This window comes from Trachypithecus francoisi, unplaced genomic scaffold, assembly GCF_009764315.1.
Source record: "Trachypithecus francoisi isolate TF-2019V2 unplaced genomic scaffold, Tfra_2.0 Lachesis_group2, whole genome shotgun sequence".
Lineage (NCBI taxonomy): Eukaryota > Metazoa > Chordata > Mammalia > Primates > Cercopithecidae > Trachypithecus > Trachypithecus francoisi.
In genome coordinates this window covers 112,922,485-112,942,858 of record NW_022681465.1, presented here as the reverse complement: position 1 = coordinate 112,942,858, position 20,374 = coordinate 112,922,485, and the positions used below count along the sequence as shown (strand labels likewise).

At 35.6% G+C, this 20,374-nt stretch overlaps 1 protein-coding gene across 5 annotated transcripts in view; it reads left to right on the top strand.

Annotated features, from left to right (window-relative positions):
* Positions 1-20,374, top strand: part of ZFYVE16 (zinc finger FYVE-type containing 16) — a 60,662-nt gene that overhangs the window by 23,901 nt on the left and 16,387 nt on the right. For 4 of the 5 annotated variants that reach the window (XR_004429905.1, XM_033180154.1, XM_033180157.1 and 1 more), the window contains 10 exons: positions 641-802; positions 2,791-2,933; positions 5,836-6,214; positions 7,418-7,540; positions 8,725-8,880; positions 9,740-9,964; positions 13,620-13,702; positions 14,397-14,501; positions 14,875-15,022; positions 17,362-17,442. Coding sequence is in view for 4 of the 5 variants with exons in the window: in XM_033180154.1 (XP_033036045.1) it covers positions 641-802; positions 2,791-2,933; positions 5,836-6,214; positions 7,418-7,540; positions 8,725-8,880; positions 9,740-9,964; positions 13,620-13,702; positions 14,397-14,501; positions 14,875-15,022; positions 17,362-17,442 (1,605 nt within the window). In the remaining variant the exon portion in view is untranslated. Of the gene's footprint in view, positions 1-640; positions 803-2,790; positions 2,934-5,835; positions 6,215-7,417; positions 7,541-8,724; positions 8,881-9,739; positions 9,965-13,619; positions 13,703-14,167; positions 14,345-14,396; positions 14,502-14,874; positions 15,023-17,361; positions 17,443-20,374 lie in introns of those variants that run through there. The other variant, XM_033180158.1, reaches the window with a different exon arrangement.

The following is a 20,374-nucleotide window of genomic DNA, read 5'->3' as shown; positions in this document are numbered from 1 at the left end:
GTGAGCAGAGTCTTGAAGGAGGTGAGATAATAAAGCTGTATGAGTATGAGAAGAACATTCTAGGCCAAGGGACTAATAGGAGCAAAGATTCTAAGCTGTAGGAGTACTTACTTGAAGAACAAGGAGGTCTGGGTGGCTAGACCATAGCGAATGAGTGGGATTGTAGTGAGAGATGAGGTCAAACAGGTAACTGGGAAAGTGGAGGAGGTAAAGATGAATTATGTTGGGTCTTGTGAGCCATTGTAACAACTTAAATTTTCACTTTAATTAGCCATTAAAAGATTTTAAACAGGGGAATAATGAGATATGATTTATGTCTAAAAGAATCTCTCTAAACTATGTTGGAAATAGACTCTAGGGGTACAAGGACGAAAACAGAGACAGTCATGTTAAATAAGGGTTATTCTCTGTAGATATCAAATATACACCTTAGATATAATATTGAAATAACTTATTGGTAGCTTATCAAAGTGGCATGCTGCCAACTCAGACAGTATCTTTGCCAAGTGCTACTTTTTCTTGATTAGCCATTTCTTTCTTTCTCCTTACAACTTGAAAAATAGAATATTTATTGAAATTTACTTTGAAGTAAATTACAAAAACATCTGAGATTTTAACACTATTGTTTTCCCCTTTATAGCTCAGGCATTTGAAAGGATGATGAGTCCAACTGGTTCTAATCTTAAATCTAATCATTCCGATGAATGTGCTATTGTCCAGCCTCCTCAGGAGAACCAGACGTCCAGTATACCTTCACCAACAACTTTGCCAATCTCAGCACTTAAACAACCAAATGTTGAAGGTAATAGAAGAAAATGCTGTGTCTAAGACTAAAGATAAATTATCAAAATAGAAATTTCTCTAATGTAGCCAGAAATTCTCTAATGTAGTCAGGAAACAGAAACCAGATTAGATATCAAGAGGGATTTAATACAGGGAATTGGTTACACATGCAGCCTGGAAGACTGGAAGAGCAAAAAGGCTGTGCTCAAGTGCCTCAGCAATTAGTAACTGCAGTCAGCAACCACCACAACTGGAGTTTGGGGCTACAAAAGGGGAGAGTCTAGAGCTCAGTGTAGGAGCACCAGGAGGTGTTTGGATCTCAGATGTGAGAGTCAGAAACCGTGGTCACAGCACCATCAAGAGGCCTCATAGAGTTGGTGCTCAGATGACTGAAGTAGAGCTCCAGATTTGATGTTAGGAGTACTGAAAATCATGAGTGTAGCAGTTGTATCTAGCGGTGTTGCTGCTGCAAAGATCCTGGCAGGATCCAGAAACAAAGAATTCCTTCTCATTTCTTCCCACCTTATGGTCTCCCACCAGCGCCTGCTATTGGAAAAAGCTGACCAAAGCCAGTAACGAGAGTCTGGGAATTGCACTTTCCAGACTTCCAACCTGGCATCCAAGAGCCCAGTTTAGAGAGTGAGCTTGGGTTTGAGAGGCGATAGGTAAATAATTGTTCTATCTCCTTTTCCTTAAAAACCTATTTGTAGTTGTGTATTTTACCACAGTAATAATGTTTTTTAAATCTATTTTTAAATCATTGAGTTATTGCTCCTTTTTACAACCCGTCATCAATTAGCATCTTGAGTAAGGCACATGTATGTCTTTACATATGAATTATTAGTATCTTACATGCTGGAAAAAAACCATAAATGTCAGATAATGGCAAATTTGGATCCTTCTATTTTTGTGGACTTCTCTTTTATTACTCAGTAACTATTTTCCATTTATTATAATGAAATAAGGAGACTCAGCATTATATGGTTGTATATTATAGCCTAAAGATGAATAATTTGTTTGAAAATATGTACATATTCTTATATTGATAACCCAAATGATTAAATTATAAAAATGTTGCAAATACAAGAAAGATACGTTATTTAATATGTCTACCTACATTACAAAAAATATATATATATAATTCCAATTTTTTCAGAGTTATGTTTATTATGTTCTGGAAAGTAGACATTGAACCTTTTTTTTAAAAAAAATTGTTCTAAAATCATCTGGCAGAGATTTTCATAACCTTCCTCTGTGGATGCTTTGTAAGAAAAGAGAAAAATGTTTATGCTGATGTCTAGTTATTTCCTTCAAATTTGGAAGGAAATAATAAGTATTAATAACATTCAGTATCTGCATTATAAGAACAAAAAATGTTATACTTCTCTTGTTAAATAAAAGTAAGAAATGTCCTGTGATATTAAGACATTTCAAGTGATCCTGTTACCTTTTTTGAGGTTTTTAGATTTCTTTTTTCTTTTTATATATATATATGAGGAATATATAGATAAGCAATATATATATATATATGCTTCAGTCTACTCCACTTTTCATCACTGTACCTTAGTCCCTAAATTTTATTCAGTCTCCACTCCGTACTCACAAAAACTTAGTCTCAATAATATAGGCTTTAAATCTTCCTTCCCTATTGTCTTTAAGGTGTAATCTTTCCTGTCTACTCCTCTTCAGAGTGATTCCCAGAGCCACCTCTGGTCTAATATGCTCTCAAATTATATAGATCTCCTGTCCATTCCTTTTCATAGTATATGATTGCCAAGGCCATTCCTGGTCTAATATGCTCCCTTTGTATGAATTAGATAGAAATAGACTCCACTCAGGGTAGAGGGATCACAAAAGGCTATTTCTCTAGACCTTTGTAGCCCTGAGAATTCAGGGATTGCCAGTGGATAACAAAAAGCTTTTGAAAACATTTCCTGATGTATTTGGCATTAAATCATTGTCATATTACCAGATTAAAATGTTTTACTTTTTCAATTGGGATTCTAGGACTGTGCTCCAAAGAACAGAAGAGAGTATGGTTTGCAGATGGTATATTGCCCAATGGTGAAGTTGCAGATACAACAAAATTATCATCTGGAAGTAAAAGATGTTCTGAAGACTTTAGTCCTCTTTCACCTAATATGCCTGTGGTAAGGAATTCAAAGAATAACTTATTGACTAAATAAAATTTTATTTCGTAGATAATTCCTGGTGTGATTATTAGAGTACTTTTTTTTTTTAAACACTTTGAGCTTCCTAAAATAAGAGATGTATTGATATAGTGAATACATTTTAGATTTTATCGCCTTTAAAAAAAAAGAGAGATAGCCTTGCTGTGTTGTCCAGGCTGGAGTGCAGTGGCATAGTTACCACTCACTCCTGGGCTCAGGTGATGCTTCCACCTCAGTCTCCCTAGTAGCTGGGATTACAGATGTGAGCCACCATGCCTGGTTTAGACCTTACTGTTTAAAAAAAAAAAAAAAAAAAAGATTTTTTTTAATTACCTTTTTTTTTTCTTAAAAGAGACATGGTCTCACTATTTTGCCTAGGCTGGTCTCAAACTCCTGATCTTTAGTAATCCTCCCATCTCATCCTCCTGAGTCATTGAGATTACAGGTATAAATCACCACACCTGGCAGATTTTACCATTTTTTTTTTTTTTTTGAGATGGAGTCTCTGTCGCCCAGGCTGGAGTGTAGTGGCGCAATTGCAGCTCACTGCAACCTCCGCCTCCTGGGTTCAAGTGATTCTCCTGCCACAGCCTCCCGGGTAGCTGTGATTACAGGCATCCACCACCACACCTGGCTAATTTTTGTATTTTTAGTAGAGACGAGGTTTCACCATGTTGGCCAGCTGGTCTCAAACTTGTGACCTCAAGTTATCTGCCCATCTCGGCCTCCTAAAATGCTGGTTATAACAGGAGTGAGCCACCGCACCTGGCCCAGATTTTACTTTTTTAAATGTCAGTTTAAGGGACTGGTTCTCACACTTTCGGCCTCAGGACCCCTTTATACTCTTAAAAGTTATTGAGCACCCTAAAGCACTATAGGTTTCGTGGGTTATACCTATTGATAATTACTATATTAAAATTCAGAAATTTAATTTTTTTTTTTTTTTTTTTTTTTTTTTGAGACGGAGTCTTGCTCTGTCGCCCAGGCTGGAGTGCAGTGGCTCTATCTCAGCTCACTGCAAGCTCCACTTCCCGGGTTCACGCCATTCTCCTGCCTCAGCCTCCCGAGTAGCTGGGACTACAGGCGCCTGCCACCTCGCCTGGCTAGTTTTTTTGTATTTTTTAGTAGAGACGGGGTTTCACTGTGTTAGCCAGGATGGTCTTGATCTCCTGACCTCATGATCCGCCCGTCTCAGCCTCCCAAAGTGCTGGTATTACAGGCTTGAGCCACCGCGCCCGGCCAAATATTTATTAACTAATTACAAAATAAGGCTATTACATTAGCTGAAATAATATTTTATGAAAAAAATTTTTCAGAACAAAAATTTAGTGAGAATAGAGGCATTGTTTTGCCTTTTTGCCAATTTCTTTAATGCCTGACTTAATAGAAGACATATTCACACATCTGGTTCTACATTCTGTGTGTTGTGATACATTTTTTTTTTTGGTTATATTATATGAAAAAAATCGTAGGACCACACCAGTTCCCTGAAAGGGTCTTGGAGATGCCAGGGATCTCTAGGCCACATTTTGAGAACCACTGGTTTGGGGAAATGTAACAGATTTAGTAATTTAATTTATACTAATATCTATTTAGTTATTTTAAAACATTCAAGAAAGTATGTGATGATGATACTTATGCTTGCATTTGCCTAAATGTGCTAGGTGTTAAACATAAGATATATAATACAGAATCCCAGATCACTAAGAATTCTCATTGTAAAGTGGCACATACTCATAGAAGCAAGTATAAATGTATGAATTAGTAATGTTTTATGCATTAAATAGATTTATTGAGCATCTACTCTGTGCCAGTCACCTGGGTGATTCTAGCTACATATATATATTAGAAAAGATGGATACCAGGTTGGCTGCGGTGGCTCACCCCTGTAATCCCAGCACTTTGGGAGGCCGAGGTGAGTGAATCACCTGAGGTCAGGAGTTCGAGACCGCCTGAACAACATGGCAAAACACCGTCTGCACTAAAAAAATACAAAAATTACCCGGCTGTTGTGACACATGCCTGTAATCTCAGCTACTAGGGTAGACTGAGGCAGGAGAAAATCACTTGAACCCAGGAGGCAGAGGTTGCAGTGGGCCAAGATTGCGCCACTGCACTGCAGCCTGACAACAGGGTGAGACTCCATCTCAAAAAAAGAAAAAAAAAGATGGATACTTACCGGCTCTGTTGAAGTTTATATTTGGTAGAAACATATGCTGTTTGTCAAGAGTTCATGAGCTACACTTTACAAATAGCTGTAATTACCATGGGTATGTTTCCTAGCTAGCACCTACTGTCAATCTATATTAATGAAACTCTGAACAGGCTAGTAAATATTGAGTTCATAAATGGTTCTTATTTCATATTGACTTACAGTCTAAAAAGAAAAAGGCTTTTTTGAAATAGTCTTTATGGGTAGTTTATTCCAGGTGGTTACTCTTGTGGAATATAGCTAATGCGCTGCTTCCTAACCACTCCCCTCCCCTTCTTCCTGCCTTGTCCCTCCTCCCTACCCACCCAATGGTTTTTGGCTATCATAAGACGGGGAGAGCCTTGGATTGAACTAAGCTTGCTCACTGTGTGATGTGGTATGGGATCTTGAAGTTCTTCTTGCCTCATTTTTTCCAGTCTTAATATTAAGTCATTAATACCTACCTGAGCATGCAGTAAAACTAAAACTTTATACTTCTAAATACGTTATGCTCCTGAATTTGAAGAATCAAAATGGTACTGTTTCTTGGGAAATTTGACTTTAAGAGAATTTCTGAACCCATTTTGGTTTTATTCTTACTAAAAAGATGTTTGGCTATAGTGATCTCATTTCATAGTTGAACAGAGAATATGAACTGATTTGTTAATTTTTTTATTCCATGTTTTACAGACAGTAAACACAGTGGATCATTCCCATTCTACTACAGTGGAAAAACCAAACAATGAGACAAGAGATATTACAAGAAATGAGATAATTCAGAGTCCTATTTCTCAGGTTCCATCAGTGGAAAAATTGCCTATAAACACAGGAAATGAGGGGTTGCCTACTTCTGGTTCATTTACACTAGATAATGATGTTTTTGCAGAAATTGAAGAACCATCTAGTGCTACTGTTGCCTTAGTTAACAGCAATTTACCTATTGCTGGTATTTCAGATTATAGGTTACTGTGTGATATTAACAAGTATGTTTGCAATAAGATTAGTCTTCTACCTAATGATGAGGACAGTTTGCCCCCACTTCTGGTTGCATCTGGAGAAAAGGGATCAGGTAGGAGAGCAGTTATTTACATTTAAAAAGATTAAAAAATATATATTGATCAATTTTGTCTGTGACATATGAAATGGATTTTTTAAAAACTTTACTTTGGTTGCAGTGTGTACCTAGGGTTGGTAACTTGTTTACAGAAAGTCTTACTATATTAAAAACAAATTCTAAAAGTATTTGAACTTTTATGATCCATTTATCACATCTGGCTCCCTAATTTCAAATGAGGCAAACTCCAATACAATAGGGAAGCTCATAGAGTTTTAGTCTGAAGAAATGTTTCCATTGTATTAGAATTTTGGCACTGTATTAATATTTTTTTTTATGAGCATGATACCTGAAGAAAAGAGCATTAGATTGGATGGCAAAGCTAGGAATTTTAGTTCCTTGTCTGCTACTTGTTACATCTATGACTTGTAATGTGTTATTTAATCTCCTTGGGCCTCAGTTTCCTTCGTAAATAGAGAGAATCTAGATGATTTCTAAGGTCCTTTTCAAGCAGGAGATTCTATGGCTAACCCCCACCCCAAAGTGGTTTCTAGGATAGACACTTGTCACTCCAGGCATTATGTCACATGGCTGTTCTCTGTGTGATAGTGTAGGGGAATGAAGCTTCGGATCTCTGTTCTATCAGCAGGAGTCATTACATGAATCTAGCTGTAGTGGCAAAAATATAGTAAGCCCTGTTCTTTGTGTGCCATGCGTATCTTTCTATTGATTGTCAAGATTTTTTATTTTATTTTTATTTATTTTTTTGCTACCTGGTTACTTATATAGGCATATGGTAGCAAGTAGCTGACACAGGCGTGTGGTAGCAAGCAGCATATATAACATGGGTCTAGACTACTTTCACAGACTTGTAAATTTCAAAAATTATAAATGGAGTGCCTGCCAAACTGGAATCCACTTTATAAAAACGTTTGTCTTAAAACTTTGAAGGTGCTAAAATTGTATACATTTGCTGTTTAATCAACATAGTATAAATATACTATATGCATTACAGTATTAATAACTTTACATCGAAAGAAAAGTAAAGATTACTATTTAACAGTTGTCTAGGTTGTTGACTGATTTTATGAAACATGTTTGCTTTTGTTTTTAAATTTGATCAGGCCACTAGTGGATTTATAAATTTGTTTTTTTCTCATTTGTAAGCATATTTAACAGGATATTTATCCTGATTAATATATTACTTTCATCATTTAGTGCCTGTAGTAGAAGAACATCCATCTCATGAGCAGATCATTTTGCTTCTTGAAGGTGAAGGCTTTCATCCTGTTACATTTGTCCTAAATGCAAATCTGCTCGTGAATGTCAAATTCGTATTTTGTAAGTAATAATTTATCCTTATTTCCTTAATTGGTAAGCAGGATTTCTCAATTAATTATATCTTCAGGTTAGATTTTGACTGGCAATGGTGAAAAATAAGCAGGATTGGATATTGGTTTTTCAGCCATATATGACTGTAAATAAATTTTGCAAATTTATGTTCAGTAGGACTTGAAACATGAGCTTACAGATTTGTATTAGCATCCCTCAGTCAATCTTAGGTTTAGGTCATGAGCTTATATAGCTGAGCTGTATTTTGATTCTCACGATGCAATTGACTGTATGTCCTGTGGCTTTTAGATAAATTGAAATTTAGTAACCGAAATAATCAGCAATCCTGATTTAGTAGCAATAAAGACAGTTTTAAATAAGTGACATGTGACCTAATTAAAGAGTAAGGAAGTAATCCTTAATGATTAATAATCCTCACTACTCCATAATGCATCTATCAGCTTTTCATTCTATTTGAAACTAGATTCTTTTTTTTTTTTTTTTTTTTAGGCGGAGTCTCGCTCTGTCGCCCGGACTGGAGTGCAGTGGCCAGATCTCAGCTCACTGCAAGCTCCGCCTCCCGGGTTTACGCCATTCTCCTGCCTCAGCCTCCCGAGTAGCTGGGACTACAGGCGCCCGCCACCTCGCCCGGCTAGTTTTTTGTATTTTTAGTAGAGACGGGGTTTCACCGTGTTAGCCAGGATGGTCTCGATCTCCTGACCTCGTGATCCGCCCGTCTCGGCCTCCCAAAGTGCTGGGATTACAGGCTTGAGCCACCGCGCCCAGCCTGAAACTAGATTCTTATCCACTACATTTCAGCATTTAGTGCGTCTTTTATTTTAGTGTTATTTATTAATTGGCTCCCTATGATAATCCTTTTTCTTTATATGAATCTTATACAATTCAATTTAAGGTTTTCATAAGGAGAACTTTGGAAGCACAAGGAATTTGAAAAGTTATGGCTGGGTGCGGTGGCTCACGCTTGTAATCCTAGCACTTTGGGAGGCCAAGGTGGGTGGATCGCTTGAGGTCAGGAGTTCGAGACCAATTTGGCCAACATGGCAAAACCCTGTCTCTGCTTAAAAAAAAAAAAAAAAAAAAAAGATAAGAAAAGTTAAATGCAGAAACAATTGTTCTTAGTTTTTTGGTTAATAGAAGTTGACCTTAATAGTTATATTCTTTTATCATCTAAGATTCCTCAGACAAATATTGGTACTTTTCAACCAATGGATTGCATGGCTTAGGACAGGCAGAAATTATTATTCTATTGTTACGTTTGCCAAATGAAGATACTATTCCTAAGGACATCTTCAGACTATTTATCACCATATATAAAGATGCTCTAAAAGGTATGGCATTTTATTTTGAACTGTTCAGACTAGGGAATGGATAAATTAGTTAAAGGCATTTATGCTTTTGCCTGTGCTAGCTATAGTAAAGAATTATTTCTTGAAGAGATTGCTGATTTCTGAAAATAGCTTAATAATTATTTTGTCTTCTTAAAACTAACATTTTATGTGATTAGTGTCTATATGCAGATTTTTGTATTTAAAAAATGGAAATATATCCTTGATTATTATTATTATTATTTTTTTTTTGAGACAGTGTCTCCACCCAGGCTGGAGTGCAGTGGCACCATCTTGGCTCACTGCAACCTCTGCATCCCGGATTCAAGCAATTCTTCTGCCTTTGCCTCTCAAGTAGTTGGGATTACAGGCACTTGCCATCATGCCCAGCTAATTTTTGTATTTTTAGTAGAGGCAGGGTTTCACTATGCTGGCCAGGCTGGTCTAGAACTCCTGATCTCAAGTGACCCGCCCGCCTCAGTCTCCCAAAGTGCTGGGATTGCAGGCGTGAGCCACTGTGCCTGGTCTGCCTCCTTGATTTTTAAATGTATCTATGTAATTTCCTTACTGTCTGTACAAGACTAGGAGATTTGATAATTTTTCACATGACCATGCAGTAAGGAGAAAAACTGAAAGGTTGGAAACATTTTCAAGTTTTTGTTCATAATCCCCAATATCCAGGAATAACTGGGAGCTTTGTGTACAGAAGGTATTTAATAGATGCTTTTGCAAGAACAAAAATAAGAAAAAAAATCTGTAGTGTCTTAAGACAGTTTATGTTGGGACATTCAAACTCAGAACATTTCTTCAAAACAATAACAAAACAACTTAAAATCTTTTTACTAATGATTTTATTTTGCAGGAAAATACATAGAAAACTTGGACAGTATTACCTTTACTGAGAGTTTTCTCAGTAGCAAGGATCATGGAGGATTCCTGTTTATTACACCTACTTTTCAGAAACTTGATGATCTCCCATTACCAAGTAATCCTTTTCTTTGTGGAATTCTTATCCAGAAGCTTGAGATTCCCTGGGCAAAGGTTTTTCCTATGCGTTTAATGTTGAGATTGGGTGCAGAATATAAAGGTAAGTTTTAGAGTAATAAGTTAAATTGCATATTTTCAAAGAATGTAAAGACTTTCAGGGAATCATTAACATCAATTTTAATGGATTAATGGATTAACTTTTATTTTGCTATGCTTTTAAAGTTCTAAGATAACCCTCTTGTGCTACCAGGTTGGTCTAGATAACTGTGGTATATCTTCAAGTTTCTCGATGTTCATAAGTTATTTTGTTACCTAAAACTTTTCTTCTTAAATTTCAGAACAAAACAGAAAACTTTCACAGTACAGGTTGAGTATGCCATATCTGAAATGTATTGGATCAGTTTTTTGGATTTTGGACTTTTTTAGATTCTGGAATATTCACAGAATACATACCAGTTAAGCATCCCAAATTCAAAGTCTGAAATGCTCCAGTGAGCATTTCTTTTGAGCATCACGTTGGCATTTGAAAAAGCTATAGGCCGGGCAAGTGGCTTATGCCTATAATCCCAGCACTTTGGGAGGCCAAGGTGGGTGGATCACATGAGGTCAGGAGTTCGAGACCAGCCTGGCCAACATGGTGAAACCCTGTCTCTACTAAAAATACAAAAATTAGCTGGGTGAGGTGGCAGGTGCCTGTAATCCCAGCTACTTAGGAGGCTGAGGCAGGAGAATCACCTGAACCCAGGAGGCAGATTTGCAGTGAGCTGAAATCGTGCCTTTGCATTCTAGCCAGGGTGACAGAGCAAGACTATGTCTCAAAAAAAAAAAAGAAAAGAAAAAGTTACAGAGTTTAGAGCATTTTGGATTTTAGGTTTTTAAATTTGGGATGTTCAACATGTGTTAATTACTTTTGCTAAAATTTTCTTAAAAGTATCTACTGTTGGGAGTTTGTTATGTTGCCTGCGTATTAAGAAGGTAAATCATTGCCTCTCTCCATTTTTCTATATTACAAAGCCAAACATAAAGGATTTTTGGGTTAGCAGTGCTATTGTTTTCAGTTACTGACTATAATTAAAAGCTAACTATTTTTAGGGAAGGAAGTACTTAAAAATTGTGGTTATTTTTCTAAGCTTGATTATTCTTATTTTTATATTCTGATGTTTATCTCTCAAAGGTGATCTAGCCTGTATCATTCATGTGTATGGGCATGTGTGTGTATTTACTTATCTACCCTTGACACAACTGGTGATTCTAAAGCTGCTGTGATGTTTATATATATGGTTATTTCTGAGTTAGAATCATTTCTAGTGTTAAACTTTTTTGAATTCCCCCTGTGTCTTTTATCTCTGACTTTTTAAAAGAAATATCTTTATTGCATTTGAAGTACATCACGTCTAATTAACTTTTTAGACATTTGATTGTAATATAAGTTGGTAGGGATTTTCTTGGAGGAAAATTAAATGTTGAGAAGCTATAAAAGTGGTGATTACTATTTCAGAATAGACAAATTGAAAAGAAGGGATAATCTATTTGGCAAATTTTATTAAATTGTGATTTTGGGGATGGGTGTTCCTTACCATTTAAGATTTACATGTGTGATGCCATTAACTTGTGGGAAAAGTAACAAAATTTAATTTGCATCTTAGGTTTTGTACTGTGTGAACCAAAGAGCTTAAGACATTTCACTTTAAGCCAAATGTTTCATCAATTCAGCCCAGTATTTTGCCTCTGATTTAATATTTTTTAATAGAAGATTAGGGGAATAAACTAGCTAATCAAATTATTATGGAACATGTCTGTAAGTATGGCCAGTATTTTTGCCAGTAGCACTTCTAGATAGTCTGGTTTTCTCACACTGAAGGTTGGAGAATCATGGAGCAATATGAAGGGCTTCTCATAAATCATAGGGATTGGAACTGCAAAGCTATGATAAGCTGTTTAGTAGTAATGAGGGGAAATTGTCAGTTATATATAATCGCCTCAGCTGTTTTCTGAATTCTTTCTGTTCTACTAGATTTTACATAGACTGGCACTTTGACATTATTGGTGCCCATGTCTTTTTAGATGTGAACTCTGTGTGTGTGTGTGTGTATTTTGTTACAGAGGTAACGTACATTTGAAAAAACTAATGTGAAAGTTAAAGTCCCAAGAATAAAGACTGAAAGTAACTGTCTCAAATTAGTAATTTTTAAATGCTTTTGAAAATATCTGTGGTTTTATGCTGAGATCACTGGTTTTGAATACCATTAAATGTTCAAATAGATGATTTATGAGGTCCCTTTGTGACTCAGATAGTATGTCATTCTAAGCTATAACCTGTTGAGAACAGTGTTTTAAACACAATTACCTCTTCATATTGCAAAGGATGCCCCCTTATTCATATAGGGCAAAAAGTTAGCAGTTAATCACGTCCTTTATCATTTGTATGTCTTTTAACACTAATGTCTTGTATTTTTTTCGAATCTAGACCCACTGTCCTTCAAATAACTTAGTTGCCTTTTTAGAATTACAAAATATGTTTGCACTAGCAAGAATATGACTACTTTGACTTAAGTCTTTAAAGCAGCTTATGTTGGATATGTGGTGCTTCTTTAGAATTTTAAAGAAGTGTATTTGTGTAATAGGCATTAAAGAGTTTAGTTTGCTTAAGACCTAACTTGAGAACTGAAGGTTACAAATGTGTCTGTGTGTTATCACTATAGAAATAGTCTTGCCGTCTTTCCTTCAGAATCCCTGCTGTGTTGCCAGTAAGGTCTCTTTTCCTTTTTGGTGTCCAGTATTTATGGTGCTCTAAAGAAAGAACATAGTTAGTAACCAACCTCGTGTCCCTTCCCTTTTTGTGCATTAGTTTCCCTGACTCTATCTGTATATTTCTTTTATCATGCTGAACCAAGAACTTTAAAAGTTTACTACCATTCATAAATTAGCACAATTGAATATTAATTATGAATGCCTTAAAAGTCTTTAGTTCTTTGTATTTATCTTTAAATTATCAGAAATTTGTAGAGTTTTAACCAGTTATCGTAATTTTCCACCCCCTATAATTTTGCAGAAACAAGATGTATAATGAAAAGATGAAATACTTTGGAATCAGACAAGCCTAGTTCCAAATCTGTTTCACCAATTATTAACTTAGTCACTAGGAACAAGTTGATTCACTTCTGTGTCTCAACTTTCTCATTTATGAAATAGTATAGACATACTCATTAGGTTGTTGTTGGATTTAAGTAAGATAACGTATGTATAGTTCCCAGTTCAATGTAGCATCTAGTAGATACATAGATACACAGTAAGTGTTAATATTATCTCTTGCCTGGGTGTGGTTGCTCATTCCTGTAATTCCAGCACTTTGGGAGGCCAAGGTGGGCAGATCACCTGAGGTCAGGAGTTTGAGGCCAGCCTGGCCAATATGGTGAAACCCTGTCTCTACTAAAAATACAAAAATTAGCCAGGCGTGGTGACATGCGCCTATAATCCCAGCTACTTGGGAGGCTGAGGCAGGAGACTTGCTTGAATAATGGAAGCGGAGGTTGCAATGAATCGAGATCGCACCGCTGCATTCCAGCTTGGGCACCAGAGTGAGACTTTGTCTCAAAAAAAAAAAAAAAAAAAAATTATCTCTCTCCCTTAAGAACTGATTGGGTGAAATTTTTACATAATGTTTGTTTGTAGAATGAGAATTGAAGGTAATAAATTCAATAATTTGGGCTTTTTTTTTGTTGTTATAGTAACCAGTTTTCCTTTCTTATGTATAGCATATCCTGCTCCTCTAACAAGTATCAGAGGCCGAAAATCTCTTTTTGGAGAAATAGGACACACTATTATGAACTTACTTGTTGTGAGTAATTGAACTATTTTATTAGGTGTTTTTATACTGTTCCTTTAAAACTTCATTTGGCAAAGTTTACACGTTTATATTTTCCTACTTTAATTTGCCATGTTTGGTATAATGACCATTCATTTACAATAAATCCCAATTATTTTAACATATTAGTGCTCAGTTTTTGATGAATTGCTTTTTTAGAACGTACTATCTCCTCATGTGTGTGTACCTGATTCTAATTGCCTTTTGATTCATTCTCCTGCAGTTCTTGGATGTTTAGATAATGTAATAATTCTGTACAGACCTCTGAAAGTTGTTGAAACTTTTGTAAATGTATTAGTAAAGTCAGTCAGTCTTGTGATTTTGAGCAAATTATGGCCTTAGTTTTCTCGTTTATAATAGGAAGTGTTGGATTAGATGATACCTAAAGTTCCCTTCCACTTATACTTTTTGTAATTTTGTGTTTCCCTGTTACCATAGAAAAATATTTCAGTGGACTCACTTGTATTTATCCATGCATAGTTTGAAGACCTTTTCTGTTTTGGAAGTTCTGTAACTAGAAAGAGGAGATACCCTAAATACTACAAAATTTTTCCTGAGAATCATATTCTTTATTACTGTTGTGGAGAAGGATTTCTTAAAGAAGGATTTAATGGATGGAAAAATGCTCATGGTTAGTAGTTTATGGTAATGCAATTATTCTATGTAGGACCTTCGAAATTACCAGTATACCTTGCATAATATAGATCAACTATTGATTCATATGGAAATGGGAAAAAGCTGCATAAAAATACCACGGAAAAAGTACAGCGATGTAAGTATAATTGTTTTATTCAAATGACAATTATTGAACATTAGAGTTCCTTAGAATTGTGTCACATTACATTTTTTGTTTTGCATTAGACTAATGTATTATGGCAACAAACATTGTTTTTGAAATTATAGAATTTGTTTGCTAGTAAATAATCTGTTTGATCATATTTTTTTCTCCTTACTGTTTTATTGAGGTGATTACTGTTCAACTGAAGTGATTTTATTTTAAAACATTTGTTTCTATCACATTCCCAGGGAGTTGTCCAGACCAAAGCTTGACAGTTATGAAGCTAGTCAGGAACGTGGCTCTTAGAATAGGCATACAATGTTAAAAGTGTTTCTAAACAAATGTTGTTGTTTTTGTTTTTTTCCAGGTAATGAAAGTACTAAATTCTTCTAATGAGCATGTCATTAGCATTGGAGCTAGTTTCAGTACAGAAGCAGATTCTCATCTGGTGTGTATACAGAATGATGGAATTTATCAAACCCAGGCCAACAGTGCCACTGGCCATCCTAGAAAAGGTGAGCATCATGGTTCCTAGTGCTAATTTACAAAACCACCTCAATTAATAGAATTCCTTTCAAGGGGGAAATATATGTATATTTACTTATTTGCTGAATTGTTGGTGATAAAACAGTATGCTTTGAAATTTTAGCTACACAACAGATTTTAAAATTGCTTCTAATTTTTGTTTTTCTCTTGGACTGCATGAGGCTTACAGACTTGGAAGACTGTATTCCTTTTGATATCTTTAGGTTTAGTATATCCCATAGGGTGGGAGTCTTTCTGTGAGTAATTTCTTTCTGAAATAAGATATTTCTTTTCACATTTGTTCACTCTCTGCTCTGACTCCTCTTAGTTTGGGGAGCACAGGGTGATAAGGATAAGAATGATTTATAAAACATAACAAGCAGTATCTGTGAATGACATTACTCTCGGTTCTGGCTGAATGGCTTCAGTGATTGCTATGATTACCAAACCCTTGCAGTAGAAGGCCTAACAAATTGAAAGTCAAATGGAAGCATTTCATAAAATTAATACATTATTATAGGATAACATACTTAAAATAGTCTTGACATCCTGGCTGCTAATACAATTTTTTCCTCTGCTTATAAAAGTAATATATACTTATTTGTAGTAAGCTTGGAAAATACATTTTGAAAAGTAGTAAAAGAGGCCGGGTGTGGTGGCTCACGCCTGTAATCCCAGCACTTTGGGAGGTTGAGGCAGGCGGATCACGAGGTCAGGAGATCGAGACCATCCTGGCTAATACAGTGAAACCCCGTCTCTATTAAAAATACAAAAAATTAGCTGGGTGTGGCGGCACGCACTTGTAGTCCCAGCTACTCGGGAGGCTGAGGCGGAAGAATGGCGTGAACCCAGGAGGCAGAGCTTGCAGTGAGTCGAGATCGTGCCACTGTACTCCAGCCTGGGTGACAGAGCGACAAAGCGAGACTCTATCTCAAGAAAAAAGAAAAGTAGTAAAAGAGAAAAGTGCCAAGATATGGTCACTATTGACATTTTACTGTATATCCTTCTTATATTAACATATATGTTAAATAGATGATTTTATACTGGATAGTTATACTTTTATATTGTACTTTATCACTTAACATGATATTGGCATTTTTGTCACTAAAATTTAACAACTTTTTAATATTTATTTGTTGAATAGGTATATTTTTACGTGGTAAAATTTAAGTTATTAATATTTATGGTGAAAAATCTCCTTTCCTCCCTTGACCACCCAGCCATCCTCTTACTTTCCCTACAGGCAACCAAACCGATGTTATCAGTTCTTATATATCCTTTCAGAGACATTTTTGCTTTAATATATATTTAAGAAACACACACACACATCTATCTGTTTCTTCCACTTTTTTAGACAAGTCCTAATATTTGCTGCATTCTATACTTTGTTTTTTTGTTGTTGTTAACACACTTTGGAGATTATTCTATGTTTGTATATAAAGAGCTTTTATATTCTACAGAACTTTCCATTTTATATGTTGTATGTCATTTAACTGTCCCTTATTGATGGACATAAGTTGTTACCAATCCTTAGGGGCTATTCATAAAAACGCTATAGTGAATAGTTTTGTACACATGTTGTTTTGTACACATTTGAACCTATCTGTGAGATAAATTCCTAGAAGTTATTGATGTGTCAAAGGATACATTTACTTGTAATTTTAATAGAAAAATGCCAAGTTAGGGCTCCGTAAAGGCTTCTGATTTGTGCTGTCACCAGTAGTGAATGTTTGATTTCCTACACCCTCTGTAATATAGGCACAAACATTTAAAACAGTATAATACTCCATCAATTGTTAATAAAAACATTAAATTATTTAATAAATTTATTAGTTTATTAAATATAAATTTATGACAGAGTCTTGCTCTGTCGCCCAGGCTGGAGTGCAGTGGCGCAATCTTGGCTCACTGGAACCTCCACCTCCTGGGTTCCAGCAGTTCTGCCTCAGCCTCCTGAGTGGCCGGGATTATAGGTGCCTGCCACCACTTCTGGCTAATTTTTGTGTTTTTAGTAGAGACGAGGTTTCACCGTGTTGGCCAGGCTGGTCAGGTGATCCGCCCTTGACCTCAGGTGATCCGCCCTTTTTGGCCTCCCAAAGTGCTGGGATTGAGCCACCAATCCGGTGGCATGAGCCACCGCGTCCAGCCGCATTGTTTTAATGTAATATTTTATCTTTTTTTGTTGTTTTTTTAATTAGTTTTCTAGTGTAAGTTGTGTGGGTATAACATTTATTGAGTACTTATGTGCATATCCACACTCTGCATTTAACAAATGTGTAACATAAAAATGAGCAGTTTAAAACAAATAATTGTTGTATTTCTTGATCAGTGACAGGTGCAAGTTTTGTGGTATTCAATGGAGCTCTAAAAACATCTTCAGGATTTCTTGCTAAGTCCAGCATAGTTGAAGGTATGAATTTCATTTTTAATGATGTTTTAATGTAGAGTAATTTTTCTGTAACCTTTTAAAAATATAGTTGCTATTTACACAAGAACATATGTAAGTTATAAAGCATAGTACCACAAACTTGTGAAATCAACCAGCACAAGAAGTAGAAGACTTACCTCTCTCTTCTGCCTCTCCCCAGGAATTAGTGACTAGACTGAATACGGTGTTTATCATTCTCTTGCTTAATTGTTTTTTACTTTGTATATACATCTGCCTAAACAACATATTGTTTATGCTTATTTCAGAGATAAATAAAAGTGAAATCATTCTTCACATAGTTATGTGGAATTCCCTGTTTTCATACAACATGAGTTTCTAAAATTTATGCATGTTATTTCTTACAACTATAGCTTATTCATTTTAAATGCTATTAAATATTTTGTGAATGTATGACAATCTATTCATCTCCTGATCATGAACTTCTGGGTTGTTTCTCTTCTAAGAATATATTCAAGAGTTTCTCTAAAATATATATGCAAGAGTAGAATTTATGGGCTAATAGATTAGTAAATGTTCACTTTACAAAGTATTGCTAAGTTGCTTTCCAAATTGGTTGTACTAATTTACATTACCATCAGAATATATAAAATTTATGATTGGTCTACATTTTCTCCAAACATGATATTATCAGACTGCTTAATTTGTGTCAATCCTGTAGGTGTCTCTGAATATAGTCATAATTAGCATATCCCTAATTGCTAATGAGCAGAGCATCCTATTACATATTTATTGGACATGCATGTTGCCTCTTCTGTGAAATGTCTGTTCATATCTTTTGCCCTTTTTTCTATTGGGCCTTTTCTATTTGCCTTTTTTCTATTGCATCTTTTTCTGACTGACTTGTAGTTACACAATTTTATGTATTTTATATTCCTCCTCTCCCATTTTTATTGTCTTTTTAAATAGAAGTTCTTATTTTAATACAGTATAATTTATGACTCTTATGGCTAATGTTTTTTATTTAAGAAGTCTATCATATGGTTTTGAAAGATGTTCTCCTATGTTGTCTTTGAAGATTTAAAGTTTTCCCTTTCATACTTAAGTCCCTAATTTATCTGGAATTTAATTTTGTGTGCTGTGTGAGGTAGAGAAATCCAGTGACTTTTTTTGTCATTTGAATAGGGGTTGATCCAGCATCAGATATTGAATTTTCCCTTTGCCCTAGTAATTGTTAATGCTATCTCTGTCACATAGCATGTTTTACTTGCACAGTAGTCCGTTTCTGGGCTATATGTTCTTAGCTTTTGTTTTGTTTTAGTCCATTTGCTTAACTCTACCAATTCCATACTATTTTATTATTATTGTAAACATTTTCAGTTTTACTATGAAAAAATCAAGCATGTATAAAAGCAAAAAAGGATAATATGATAACCATTAATGGAACCATCACCCACCTTTGACAATTATCAATTTGCAGCCAATGCTACTTTATCCATACTCCTTACCTACTCTCCTCTCATTGTATTATTTTTATTATATCATTTCATTCACAAATAATATATATTTCTAAAAGAAAAAGTATTTTTTAAGAAACATAAGCACAAAACTACAGATTAGGCATTCGAAATCCAAAAATCTGAAATCTGAAATGCTTCAAAATCCTAAACTCTTTGAGTGCTGACATGACACTCTATAGAAGTGCTCAAAAATTGGAGCATTTCAGATTTCACATTTCAATTTCAAGTGCTCAGCTGCCAAGTATATAATGCAAATATTCCAAAATCAAAAAAAAAAAATCTGAAATCTGAAACACTTCTGGCCCTGTGCACTTCTGATAAGGGACACCTGTATTATCACACATAAATATTATATCAATAATTCCTGTATATCCAATCAGTAGTCACATTACCCCAATTTTCTCACTTAAAATGTTTGTTCAAATCAGTATCCAAATAAGATCCAGTCACTGCAAATAATTGTGTCTACTCTTTTAATTATGAGTATTTTCAGGTTTTTTTGTGATTACTTCATCTTCATCAATTTGGGCTGCCATAACAAAATACAGCAGATTGAGTAATGTAAAAAACATGTATTTATTTTCTCACAATTCTAGAGGCTAGAAGTCCAAGATCAAGGTGCCAACAAGGTTGGTTTCTGGTAAGACTTGTCTCCTTGGCTTGTGGGTGGCTGTGTCCTTACATGGCCTTTTCTCTGTGTGCACTCTCAGAGCTCCAGTATCTCTTCTTATAAGAACACTAGTCCTAGGCTGGGTATGGTGGGTCATGCCTGTGATCCCAGCACTTTGGGAGGCTGAGGCAGGTGGATCTTTTGAGGTCAGGCGTTTGAGCCTGGCCACCATGGTGAAACCCCATCTCTACTAAAAATACAAAAATTAGTTGGGCATAGTGGTGGGTGCCTGTGATCCCAGCTACTTGGGAGGGTGAGGCAAGAGAATCATATGAACCTGGGAGGCAGAGGTTGCAGTGAGCCAAGATCATGCCATTGCACTCTAGCCTGGGTGACAGAGTGAGAGACTGTCTCAAGAAACAAAACAAAACAAAACAAAAACACAAAAAAACACCAGTCCTTTCAGATTAAGGCCTCACCTTTATGACTTCATTTAGCTTTAATTACCTCCTTAAAGGCCCAACTCCAAATACAGTTACATTTAGGGGTTAGGGCTTCAACATATGAGTTCTGGGGGAATACAATTCTGTCCATACATTTAGATTTTCTAATTCTTTTTTAATCATTTGTGGTAATATGTGGCTTTCTAAGTGTATTAGTCCGTTTTCACACTGCTATAAAGAACTGCCTGAGACTGGGTAATTTACAAAGGAAGGAGGTTTAATTGGCTCACAGTTCAGTATGGCTGGGGAGGCTTCAGGAAACTTACAGTCGTGGTGGAAGGTGAAGGGGAAGCAAGGCACCAGGCACCTTCTTCACAAGGCAG